Source organism: Aplysia californica, unplaced genomic scaffold (genome assembly GCF_000002075.1).
Source record: "Aplysia californica isolate F4 #8 unplaced genomic scaffold, AplCal3.0 scaffold00436, whole genome shotgun sequence".
Lineage (NCBI taxonomy): Eukaryota > Metazoa > Mollusca > Gastropoda > Aplysiida > Aplysiidae > Aplysia > Aplysia californica.
In genome coordinates, this window is record NW_004797706.1 from 229,208 (window position 1) to 242,369 (window position 13,162).

The 13,162-nt window shown below is 41.1% G+C and overlaps 1 protein-coding gene across 1 annotated transcript; it reads left to right on the forward strand.

Moving 5' to 3' along the window:
• Positions 1-3,251: 3,251 nt before the first annotated feature.
• Positions 3,252-12,699, forward strand: LOC101864003 (POU domain, class 6, transcription factor 2). The gene is made up of 2 exons (XM_005104784.3): positions 3,252-3,501; positions 11,236-12,699. Exon 2 carries the CDS (start codon positions 11,408-11,410, stop codon positions 12,632-12,634), a length of 1,227 nt encoding a protein of 408 aa, XP_005104841.1. The 5' UTR covers positions 3,252-3,501; positions 11,236-11,407; the 3' UTR covers positions 12,635-12,699.
• Positions 12,700-13,162: the final 463 nt, after the last annotated feature.

Below are 13,162 nucleotides of genomic sequence, written 5' to 3' on the forward strand. Positions count from 1 at the left end.
TAAGCATCCACTCCTTGGCGCTCATATGACCTTATGCAATTGCGAGCGCCGAAAACCCTTTACTAAAAAAAGAGATTTATTGTTAATAATAATTTTGATTCGCTTTAAATAATTTTAAATCGGGATAAAATTCATCAATATTCTAAAAGGTATTTTTTCCGATTTGAGGACACCCAGAAACAATTTTCTTATTAAAAAGGCTCAAAGATGACGTGTTTTCGAACTGCGGAAACTCATTCCTTTATCTCTATTATCACGCTGTCTGGCAATGTTGTGGTTATCACGCTCCTGCTCTCACGATGCGTGACGTCGTATGGTGGGCTCACGAATTGGTGCGTTCCTTGGTCCAAAAGAAACATTATTTTGAGCTAGTTGAGCAAATATTGATTTCCCTAGGTAGTAATTGGGGTTTTTTATAAAGCGATTTCAGTTATTAGCGGCATCGAATACAAGTTGGTCAATAGATGAGATAAAGTTCAATATTCTAAAAATTATACTGAACACGCATAGTCATTTTTTTTCAAAAACAGAATTTTTATGCATCCTTTGTTATATTTTTAGATTTTGCTCGTGAACTGTCCCAAGATGAGGGAAAGATTGGAATGGGGGGGGGGGGTATAATTTATTTACAAGCTGAATACGTTTTCAAGTGTACTTCAAAGGAGTGCACAGGAGAAAAGGAAAAAGAAATCGCATTGTTATCTGAGGTGCAAAACGATATAAAACCAAAGTCTTTCTTCTACTTCCCTGAGGTGAGCAAGGGGCAACAAATGCACAGCAGAGTCCTCAGAATCGCAGATTATAATAATATGTTTTCAAAAGACGGCATTTTGCCTACATGTGATTAAAGGCAACGCACCAAAAAAATCAATTTCAAAATTGAAATATGAAATCGGTGAACACAACTAGTTATAGTTCAAAATAGACCCCAACTCTTACTGGTTCAAAAAGGAAATGTGTAGTCACTTTGTAGTCTTGCTACTACTATTTAACTGAATCCGTCCTCTAGTACTCTAGGGCGTCGAGGGGAGAAAGAGCTTTCTGTCTCTAGCAAGTTTGATGGCCTGGCTGGGTGGAATATTGTATGTCCTCAAGGTATCCTTCACACCCTGGATCCAGGTCTTTCTTTGTCTTCCTCTTGCCTTGTACCCTAATACTTTTCTGTAGTAGGCTTTACTCGCAAGCTGGTGAGGTGCCATAAGTGTGATATGTCCAAACCACCTGATTATTTGCTCTCCAATGTATTGGAGGACAGGTGTTGTTCCCACAATTTCTCTGATCTTGTTGTTTCTGACCATGTCCCTTCTGGTTTTGTTGACGGCTCTCCTTAGACATCTCATCTCGCAGGTGGTTATCTTACGTTCCAGACTTTTAGTCAGAGTCCATGTCTGGCACTGGTAGGTCAAGGTGGGGGTGAAGATAGACTTAAAGAACTTGGCTTACTCTGTAGTCACTGGTCACAAAAGGAAATTTGTCTCCTCCTTGTTTCCCGTGGCCTACCCCTGTCTCGTGCTCCCTGTGGGTTCCACAGCAGCGACTGTCTTGTGATGCCGTAAAAAAACTTACCAAAGAAAAAAAAAGGAACTAACTACTCTAAGGTATCGGATAAAAGGGGGGGGGGTGAAGGCCAGGGTTAGGTGGAGCACTTGCACCAATTGAACCGATGGCGCATAAGAATATGGTTAATGCCCCCCCTTTGGGAATAGCCTAAAAACACCAGTCAGTAGCACCGTCCCGATGGTATGAGGATGAAAAAGTAAAAGTGAAGTAAAGTAAATTTTCTTAGGAAGGACAAGACTGTCTTGAATAGTACATCTATTACTTTATCAATGATAGCATTATCAGTAGTAACTAAGTAGTTCCCGTATAGTTGGCCTGGTTCTAATCTGTATGGCTTATTGAATTTTGAGCCACCCCTGATTCTGTTTGGTGTTCTGTTCGCAGCTTATTTCCCTCTACTGACTTACTTTGCCCAAAACCCGGACCTGCTGTTATTATATGGAACTGCGCAATGGTAATACCCAGATGGAATTTTAACAGGGCGAGACTGGATAGTGGACAGGGTTACATGTGGCAGAAGATATTCGGAGACGTTTCCGGCGAGCACGAGATGCACTCAAGCACACCGATGCACTGCATACTGTTTGCTACAGATCACACAATAGATTTAGCCACTAAAACTATCGCAAATCAATTATTTTCCAGAAATTTTCAAACCTAACAGCAAAATATCAAATTATAGGTGAAAACAGGGGGGCATGCCCCCCTCCCCCTGACTGTAACCCCCAAGATTTTTTTACTTGGTCTAGAGGCACAAAGCAATTTGATTCGTCTATCTCCATCGGAGACGTCTCCGAATAGATACTGCAGCTACATGTAGCTAGCGAGAGGCACTGGGCTGTCATTGTCTAACAAACCCATTTCCCTGGCGTTCTCAACCCAGCCCGACACTGAATTCTGAAAACAGTATTTGACACAGTTCCCCACTTAAAATTGTTCGCTTTTAATTTTAAGCACAAGGACTATCCCGGTACTGTAAGACTAAGAGTAGTTTTAGGGGGGGGGGGGTTACCCTGCACTTTGTTATTGTTCTATATTGGCTAAATACGTAGGCGTATACAAGATCCGTGATCCCATCTGGTACCGGTAGCCATGGCATCTGACAGGAAAGTCGTGCACTAAAAAAAAAACAAGGTAAAAAAAAAGTAGTACCACGACAGAAGTCGTCCAAATATCGCGGTACTTTGCCTTCATATGACTATTCACACCGACGGTATTTGTGTCCCGACGAGGAAGAATCAGGCGCTCGTCAATTTTTGGGCATGTGGAGTTATTGGTATCACTTTAATGCTTGTTCCGTTGTCTTGCTATTGGAGAAAACATACCTATCTAGATCTATCTTGAACAAAAGTCGAGATATTTGAGATTGAAGAAGGTGGGGTCTCCTTGTTTCAAAGGTAGAATTAGTGAGAAAATGGCTGCCAAAGTCTGGTTATTTCCATAGCTTGATTGTCCTGGGAATTTGACAAGATAGTTCACTCCTCTCTTTGAGCCAATTTAAAAGAAGTGTCCTCAAAAGTTGGTGGCGCCCTCTTTGAAAAAGAGCGGACTTTGGGAACAGAGTTGCCCTACTTGTGTGAAAAAAACAATGAAAGTGAAACGAACAAACTGTGCTTTTCCTATCATTCTTCTGGAGAAACGAAAGACAGTTTCAAAAGAAAGACTGCAGCGCTATCTGAAGCAATGCGCAGACTTCCGCGGACACTTTTTTTTTAGTGAGCGAAATATCCTGCTATATACGATCTTTGGTATACAGTGGTATCGATAATACGTGATTCAGAACTAGGCCTAAGAATCTTGGCTAGTGTGCTGTTCTAACCACTCCGCATATCTGGGTAACCAACGGATATAAATAACAAAGGTGACAGAGCAAGTTTAGTCCAGCACGCACCGCCGGGGCGGCATCTTTCATGCGACAAATTTTTATTGACCCTGTCACAGGTGAGGAATGGTCCTAATTTCACTCAAACATCTTTCTATTTTGCTCTTAAAACTTAGAGATTATGTTCTTTGTTGTTGTTTTTCTGTATCTTCTAAATCCAGAATTCCTGAAAGATATCTATTGTGAATTGATTCGAATACCTTACTTAATTTAAAAGCATAGTCCAGTGTCACTCACTTTCTGGGATTTGCGGCAATTACACTCAGCTGATCATTCCTGTTCTTTGGCGTTATTCGTGGTCCACGTCGGTTTTTTTGGGTTTTTTTGTTTGTTTTTTTGGTGTGTTTTTTAGCTTCCTAATTGATTTTCCTACTAGGAAAGCAAACGATAAGTGAACCGCCCGTTATGGATAATGACACAGCATCGATCTCTGTTTGTAGTTCTGTACACATGTGTCAACCTCACCAGGTTATATCGATTAATGGTATTTCATAAGCTATCAGTTTAACCCTATCCGTATGCCAATTAAAAACACAACTGTGAGTGGATTTTACAGAAATACGCTGAGTATTGGCACTAAAATGGTAACTTTTCAGCTTCCGAAGACCCTGTTGCTATGCAATTCACTAAATTTTGGCGGCAATTTCATTGCAAATTTTACCTCTGCAACCAAGCGAGACTCCTCTTCTTTCAATCGTAAATATCTCAACTTCTATTCAAGAGATATGGGTATTTTTTTAAATTAAAAAGTAAGCAAGTGAAGAAGCTATAAGATGATAGTCTACAAATAAGATAATAAGGCTACATGCCCAGACATGGACAAGTGCCTGATTTCATCGCGTCGTTGCTCATGTATCTTTTTGTGCAGAAAACGCTTTCTCCAGTGCGCGTGTCTGTTTCCTGCACACAGGTCCTCCAGCCTTTGGTCATTGCCATTATATTCTGCTATTACGTGACGTCCAATGATATCTTCAGAACCTATGTCATCTTTTAAAATAATAATAAATAAATAACATATTACACTTTTATTTGTCCCAGAAGGGCACTTTGGTTTACAATGGCAAACGTACATACACAAACATACATACATAATTATAAATACATGTACGTACATACATAAATACATGCGCAAACACATACATAAGTACACACTATTCCACAAATACAGAACAGTTTACAACCATGCCATTGTCGGTCGCCACTATTCTGCACCCTGTATTTTGAGCTACGGTTGTCGTGTCTTGCTCAAGGACACACCCAGTGACCACACCTGATCCCCGTGTCAAAGACACTTGCTTGACATAATTACTTGGGTGTAAACTCACTACTTACTTAACCACTGGAGCCCTATCTTTTAATTTTAGTTATCCATAAGGATATACATATATTGATAACTTTGGCTTGGTGTTCCTCTGATATCTTCTGTTATATAATATGTAGTTGGCCATAGAACTAGTCTTTGGTTTCCCCATATCATTAACTGGGGATGCAGCATTGGATTAAATTTACTATTCAGATTAATTTTCCTGTTCCATGTAGCGGAGGATGCTACGATATCCTGGATCCATGTCCCTCCCATGCCATCAACGCTTTCTCCCCTTCCTTCGAAAGCATGAATGCCACAACTTCTTCACGCCTTGATGTTTTATCTGTGTAGCCAGAATATTTGACTTAATTTAAGCAGCGTTCCAGTTGGAAGTTTTTTCTGACCTTTATCCTTTATGATTCCACCTTTTATCTGAAAGTTCCAATGTATCCATGTTGTAGTTCTGACTTTTCCTTCCTTCCTACCCCCCCCCCTTCAACAACAACAACAACAAACAAACAACAACCAACAGCAGAGATGCCCCGTCACGGAGGCCCGGCGGTGGCATCTCTTCGGGGAGGATTCAGGGAGGTTGGACTGCCTCACCCGCTATCCAAGGGAGGCGGTGGCCCTGGCGAAGAGCACACTCTTCGGGGCTCCGAACATTTCGAACGGATAGGCTACCACACACACACACACACACACACACACACACACACACACAAACACACACACACACACACACACACACACACACACACACACACACACACACACACACACACAACAACAACAACAACAACAACAACAACAGCAAACCCCAAAAGACCCGAATATATTTCAAACATCGCTCTGACGTTCATGTTACTTTCTTTGATATCGTTATGACAGAAGACTAGATTTACAACTAGACCCCTCGTTGATTCATATCTGCTTTCATCACCAGGCTTCATATTATCTCCACCAGGATGGTCGCTGTGTGTGTAGCAAGATTGGCGACTAGTTGTTTCCTTATCTTGACATTTCCGTGGTGACATAATTAAAGTGTGTCTATTCTGAGAGTGAGATGCCCTTCCTGTGTTACCATTCAGTCGCCTCTTACTACACACCAGTCCCACACCAAGCCTATTCTAATCAAAGTCGTAGACTTCACGGCAGTTGCTCGAATGTACACACATTAAAAATGATTTAGATCTACACTAGATCTAGGTCTACCAAATGAAACAACGATGGCTTTTCATCGAAAGCATGCCAGTTTGTCACAGACCCAGTTTGTCACAGGCCTCGACTGTGCCCTGCATGATGGAAGTTATCACTGACACACCCAAAAAGAGTACATGAATGATTGATTGATTGTATGAATTGGATCTTATTCAATTTTCAATTGTTTTCAACGAAAGGACATTCATTGTTGAAAGTTTAGTAATTTGCGTAATTTGCTTTGATTTGCAGACAAAAAGAAAGGAAGAAATATTGAACAACACAAGCTGAATTGAATTTTAGATGGACTACCTCTGCACCACCCGTTTAAAGGTGGAGAATTAAAACGCTTAAGTTACAACTACAGTGTTAAAGTGTTGTAATTATGAATATCATCAATACTCAAATACTTATATAAAATTGTGACAAACTTGGCCTGTGAGTCAGCATGTGACAAACTGGGCAGCCCCCCTTTCATCAGTGGCAGTACAATGTATCATTTTCTCCGCACTTCACACTTCTGTCCGTGTTCAAAAAACCCCAAAAGTGTGTCGAAACAAAACGTGTGAAAGTGACTCGGTGAAATACAGTCTAGCAAGCACATAGATCTAGCGAAATCGGCTTGAAACTACATTATGTACGAATGCCAGGCTATATCAATTTACTGGGTCACCAGTTTACACATATTAGGGTCACCATTTCACACATATTATTATTATTATTATTATTATTATTATTATTATTATTATTATTATTATTATTATTATTATTATTATCCCCCCTATGCCACACCAACATGCGTGTTGGGTTTCGTCGCTTAACGTTCTCCACTCCAGATTTTGGAATTTTCACTTTGATACTGATTTTTTAATCCACCTCTGCTAAGATCTGTATTTTTTTTTAGTTGATCAGTAAACGTTTCCACCACTTTTGCATCGCCATGGTCCATTATCTACTACATGTACAACTCGACCATGGCCTAGAACTAACTTTGCAGATAGTCGCCAAGTTATTGCGTTGGGTGTACTCTCCGTTGAAGAGGACGCGTGATGAGTGATACACCTGTCCCCGTAGTTTTATGGAAGCCAAATTTTTTTTGGGTATAATTTCTTATTATTTTCCTTCATCATTCCATGTTAAAATTAACAGAATCGCATAATTTCACATTTTTGGGCTCAGTTTGAATAATTTCAGATTTTTTTTTGCATAAAACCACGGGGACAGACACACGTAGAAGGGGCAATACCGGTGTGTGCAGGCTAGATATCTACATCTACCTCTGCTTATCGCTCTCATGAGTCATGTCGGAAATAGACCTGTCCTTAGCCGAGGGGCTGCACAAACGTATAGGCGGTGGCCTAGTGGTTAGGCTCTCGGACTCGCAACCGTAAGGTTGGGGGTTCGAATCCCGTCAGGGGCCCGACGTTGTGTCCTTGGGAAAGGCACTTTGCATACATTTTCCTCACTTCACCCAGGTGGAAATGTGTACCCGGCTATAGACAGTGAACGATCTTGTCAGTTTGATAGTGTTTGAGCGCGTGAAATCCACAGCATGCACTGTATGCTTCTTCGGAAGCCGAGAATGTTTCTGAGTGTTCTCAGAGAGTCTGCTGGGGGTAATAATAGTTGTAAAGCGCATAGAGCATACTCTTGAGCATGGAAATGCGCTATATAATATAAATGCAATTATTATTATTATTAAAAGAAGGGGAAAGGGGGGGGTATAGGTAATTTCAAAAGCAACTGGATAAGTTAAAGAAAGACGCTCCAATTCCTCTCGAAAAGGGCAAAATCAGCCACGATTCCCGCCAAATTAGAGTTTATTACAATACAATGTAAGTCTTAGGAAACTTGTACTTTCACAGCACTTTTTCTGGCAAAATGAAGTCTTTGAGGATGCTGACAGCGGATTGTCCAATAGAGGACTTGAACACTAACACAAAAAGGAAAGATAATTCCTTAAGAGAATGTCATCGTTAAGGATGAACCCGCCCCCCCCCCCCCCCCCCCCCCCCTTTTTTTTTTCAAACCAGAAAACTAGGAGAGATACATGTACTTGAGCTATACAATCCATAATGTGCCCTCTTCAGAAAACAAAGTTGGAGGCCTTTGATTGAAAGAACAATGTACATGTAATTTCTTTAAATAGTTCACGTCATGTTCATCGATTGCAGCTAGACGCTAAGACAATATCTGGCTGGTGGCCGATCAAAAACTAAAAACAACAATTTAGTTATTTGATTTTCTTTTCTAAGAAGTTCAAAGAAAGTATGGAGATCGAAAATTTTTTGAAGTTTTAAGATTTGTAATCATTAAAAAGTGCTGAACAATTATAGCACATTAAAATTATTAATGTGGACACAATTTAGATATAAGCTCTATCTGTGTCACAGTAGGCCTATTTCAATTTTGGCTCACTTTTATGCCCCCCGAAGCAACCCAAGTTGTCTTTTTCGACTGTCTATCTCGAAACTGGAGTTTATTTACCTCATATCTGTTCCCGTGGTTTTATGCACCCTGCATAATTTAACAAAATTTGATCTTTTTTTTTTGCATAATTTCTTGTTATTTTCCTTTATCATTCCTTGTTAAAATTAACAGAACCGCACAATTTCTCATTTTTGGGGCTCAGTTTGCATAATTTCATAATTTTTCTTGCATAAAACGACGGGAACAGTCATACTCATAAATACGAGAGCTAAACCTCCCCCCCCCCCTTTCTATCCACCCACAAGCGAACCTTATTCTGGTTACCAATCTCCATACCTTTCAATTCCTGTTTACAACTTCCTGTTACATTGTATTTGTCATAGCTTTAGTTCCTAGTCGTCTAAAGGGTTACATGTATCTTACACCAATAAGTAGTCTGTTACAATGTTGGGTTCCAGAACTCAAATTTAAGGATAGCTGGGATTTTCTTTCTTAGGTTTGCCTCACAATGATCATAGGGAAGATTGAGTCCAGTTTGTTTTTGTAGAGGTTTTACGGCGCTCTCTGCTCACCTCTCTAGCTTCAACTTCAACAGCACAAAGTCTGCTTCGACTATCAAGGCACCCCGGAAATAGCAGTTCACAGTGTATGACAAACATACAAAAGAAGTAGAGGGAAAATAATAATAATAATAATAATAATAATAATAATAATAATAATAATAATAATAAATAGCATTTGTATAGCGCATATCCCCGCTCAACAGCAGGCTCTATGCGCTTTACACTATATTATTACCCCAGCAGACCATAGAACACTCCGAAACATTCTCAGCTTCCCGGGAAGCATACAGTGCAAGCAGCTGATTAAGCGCTCAAACACTAACAAACTGACAAGATCTTTCACTGTCTATAGCCGGGTACCCATTCCCACCTGGGTGAAGTGAGGAAAATTCGTGTAAAGTGCCTTTCCCAAGGACACAACGTCGTGCCGCCCCTGACGGGATTCGAACCCACGACCTTACGGTTGCGAGTCCGAGAGCCTAACCACTAGGCCACCGACGCCACTAGTATGACAGTAGTAAGGATTAAGAATTATAAAGGCAGCGTTCCCTGTTTGAAGTTCAGGCACAGTTATGAGCATGACATTGATGAATCAGCCCATTTACAATTTTACAATTCTACTGTGCAAAAGAACAAGGTTAATGCCCCCCCCCCCCCTTTTTTTGGGAATGGCCTAAAGACACGATTGTCTGTAGCACCGCCCCCGGGGGGACGGAGGGGGGGGGGGGATTTAGTCGAGGATCTTGCGCTCTCGAAACAGGAAGAAAAACTTGGGAGGTTGTGGGTACCCTTGCAGCACGTCTAAAGCGGCCAATATACTTCCCAAACTTGTCCCCAGTAGTAGCACGGGAGTGCCAAGTATTTTCTTTAATTCCTTGCGATATTTGTTCTATAGACATTGATCTTTTTTTTTTACATCTTCTCTGGTATAACTTTGGTAAATTTCCTGGAATTTTTAAATCAATACACGCCGTAAGCTGCATCTTTCTTTTGTCTGTTGCAGTAATCGCCACACTTCACTTTATAGAGGGCTCATGGTAAATTTTGTAAACCTCGATACACTCCCATTGAAATACCCTGTCTTCTTCTGTATCAGACACCCCAGACATGATGACGGTACGAAATCTGGAAGAAAAATGATTATTGCACAATTTAATTGACGGTCGCCACACACGGTCAATTAAATTGTGCAAGCAAGTAGACTTGCGATATAAGTTAATGTCAAACTGGTTTTGATTAATAATAATAATAATAAATAGCATTTGTATCGCGAATTTCCCCACTCCAAAACAAGCTCTATGTGCTTTACACTTTATATTACCTCAGCAGACTAAAGAAAACTCAGAAACATTCTCAGCTACCCGGGAAGCATACAGTGCAAGCAGCTGGTTAAGCGCTCAAACACTAACAAACTGACAAGATCGTTCACTGTCTATAGCTGGGTACCCACTTTCACCTGAGTGAAGTGGGGAAAATTCGTGTAAAGTGGCTTTCCCAATGACACAACGTCGGTCCCGCGGCTCGAACCCCCGAACCCGCAACCGCACGATTACGAGTCCGGTAGCCTAACCACTAGGCCACCGACGCCACCGATTGACTCAACACAATTGCGCAAGTCGTCAATATCGCCCAAACACGGTCAATGTAATTGTCAATTCAGAGTACTGACAAAATCAAATTGCACAATATAATTGATCGGGTATGCTATTAATGTTAAGGAATCTTGAGTGTTACTGTTGGGTGCCAAAGAAGAGCAGGTCAATGCAAGTGTGTCGCCTGTGCTGATTTAGATGTAGTAGTATTTGTTCAAAAACTGAGTGGGGGTAGGGGGGGCTACATCTTGTTTAGGGTATTATGAGCCTGAAACGAGTTGACCGCCTTTTAGTGACCCCCGCCCCCTTCCCCACACGCCCCCACGTCATAGTCGGCAGACGTGCTAATGAGCATACAGTTGACAACTGCTAACCACAATACGAGAGTTCATTTTATTTTCTTACTTATTTAAAAGACAATACATCCAGTTTCGTGAAATTGTAAGTCCCTTTAAATATATTATTAGAAACATTTCACCCGCCTAGGTCATTAAGATATCGATACAAGACAAAGGCATACATTCTTTATTTTATTGTGCACCGTATTTCAAACTATCAGGTGGAATCGAAAACTTCTTTTCGCGACAAAGCTCAAGAGTAGAAAGGGCAATCGAGAAAAAGATATATTACATAACATTTTATGTATTGAACGAAACATCATGGCTACTGCTTAAAATACTTTTCTAATTCTTTAATCCCCAGACTTGCAGATTCCGTGATACCAGCCTCAAAACCATACTGTGAATATCTTCGTAGCATCTTTTGGCGGAGGACTAGATTCGATTTCGTGACCATTACTCCCCACCATAATTGTCTACACAAGCTGCAAACAAGATATTCTAAAACAGAAAGTTCTCACTAGATTGTGACAAACATGGCGGCACAGATCGATGAAGAAGCCAGCTTAAACGCCAACAAAGCTTTAACGGTTATTTTTATCATAGGAATTCTTGCATGCAATATTGTTCTGCTGTTCAAGTTTCTCCGGAAAGGGCGGTTACTCCGGAGTCAACGTAAATTCCTCGTTGAGTCCCTCGCACTGGGCGACATTGTGCTGGCGTTGTTCCCCTTGCTTATGGAAGCCCGTCGCTATTTTGAAGGTTACACACTCTTGTGTTATGGAGTTCAAATTGCAAACACATTCGCAACTGCTTTCATCCCGTTTGTGTATGGAGTTAGTATCATCGTTCTCTGTAGCGAACTCTGTTTCCGGAAAAAACTTCGCTCTTTGATTTCCAGTCCTGAACTAGCGTCCTTATTAATGGCAGTGTTACCTTGGGGTATTGGAGCCATCCTGATCTTTCCCTTATTTTTGACAGGCGCTTATGGTTGGCGCTGCGATCTCAAGTCAAGTGACATGTTCAGGGCTGGCTATGTCGTTGGCATTGTTTTACCATCGATCGCGGCTGTCATCGTCGCTCTCATAACCAGAATGAGGACACCCGATGCCGTATCTGAGTATTACGAGACTCCTCAATTTCAAAGTTTCATGCTTAGTCAGGCAGTGACGACACAGCACGCACAAGTATACCCACAACAGCCATATTATAATCCAGGACCCCCACAACAGCCATATTATAACCCAGGACCCCCACAACAGCCATATTATAATCCAGGACCTCCAAAACAGCCATATAATCCAGGACCCCACCAACAGCAAAACGACCCAACGCTACTGCCAGCAGCAGCACAACAGCCAAGCTTCCCTGCCTCTCAGTCTCAGCCACCTTCTGCTAACGTTAGTGGTCCTCAAACCTCTGATCTCAGTCAATTCGCCCAGCCTCTACAACCGATGCCCCCTACACAAGCTGTGTTCCAAACACCAGTGAGCTCGACACAGCCACCCTCAGATCAACAACAACAACTGTTGGCCGCGGCAGTCAGGAATGAGCAAAGTACTCTGGTCGTAGTTGCTGTTCTAAACGCTCTTTTGTCATTGCCGTTTGTCCTCTTCCTACTTGGCTACGAGCTGAACGAGGACCATGACACTCTAGATCCAATTCCTCTAATAACATTGAGATTATTATTTTCATGGGTGTTTTATCTCCGTCCCATCGTGACGCCTATTGTTTGGATAATCAAGGACAAAAATTTTGCTTGAAAAGAAAGAAGAGGCAGAATTCTTAACCCTATCCGTACGCCCTGGGGTCATTTTGCTAGCATCTGCGTTTGTTGCCATTTTTTTGTCCAAAAGATGCCAAAAGTTGCCACAAAAATAGCAAAAGTTGCCATAAAAGTTGCCATTTATTTTCAAGCTTTCAACTCTCTGTGACGACGTATAGCAATATGTTGATAGAGATAACTTAATCTAAAGCACCAGAATTTCTTGTGCTCTGTTTTAAGCATCCAGAATAATATTTGGAGCCACACGGAGTGTAAAAAACTTTTTAAAAAATAAAGGTTTCACAACAGAATGAAATCAAAATTAGAACAGCACATTAACAGCCACAAAAACTAACCAATAATTGCGTGTTTCCACCTTTCCTAAGATTGGCCGTTTTAACCCTAAACGTGTGTAATTCTTTTTTTTTTTTTAAGTACAGGATATTACGTGTAACTTATGGAATCACACTCAAGGGGCCTGCCAGTGTCAGTATTCGGTTTTGGTGGAGACTTGCTCTAACATAAC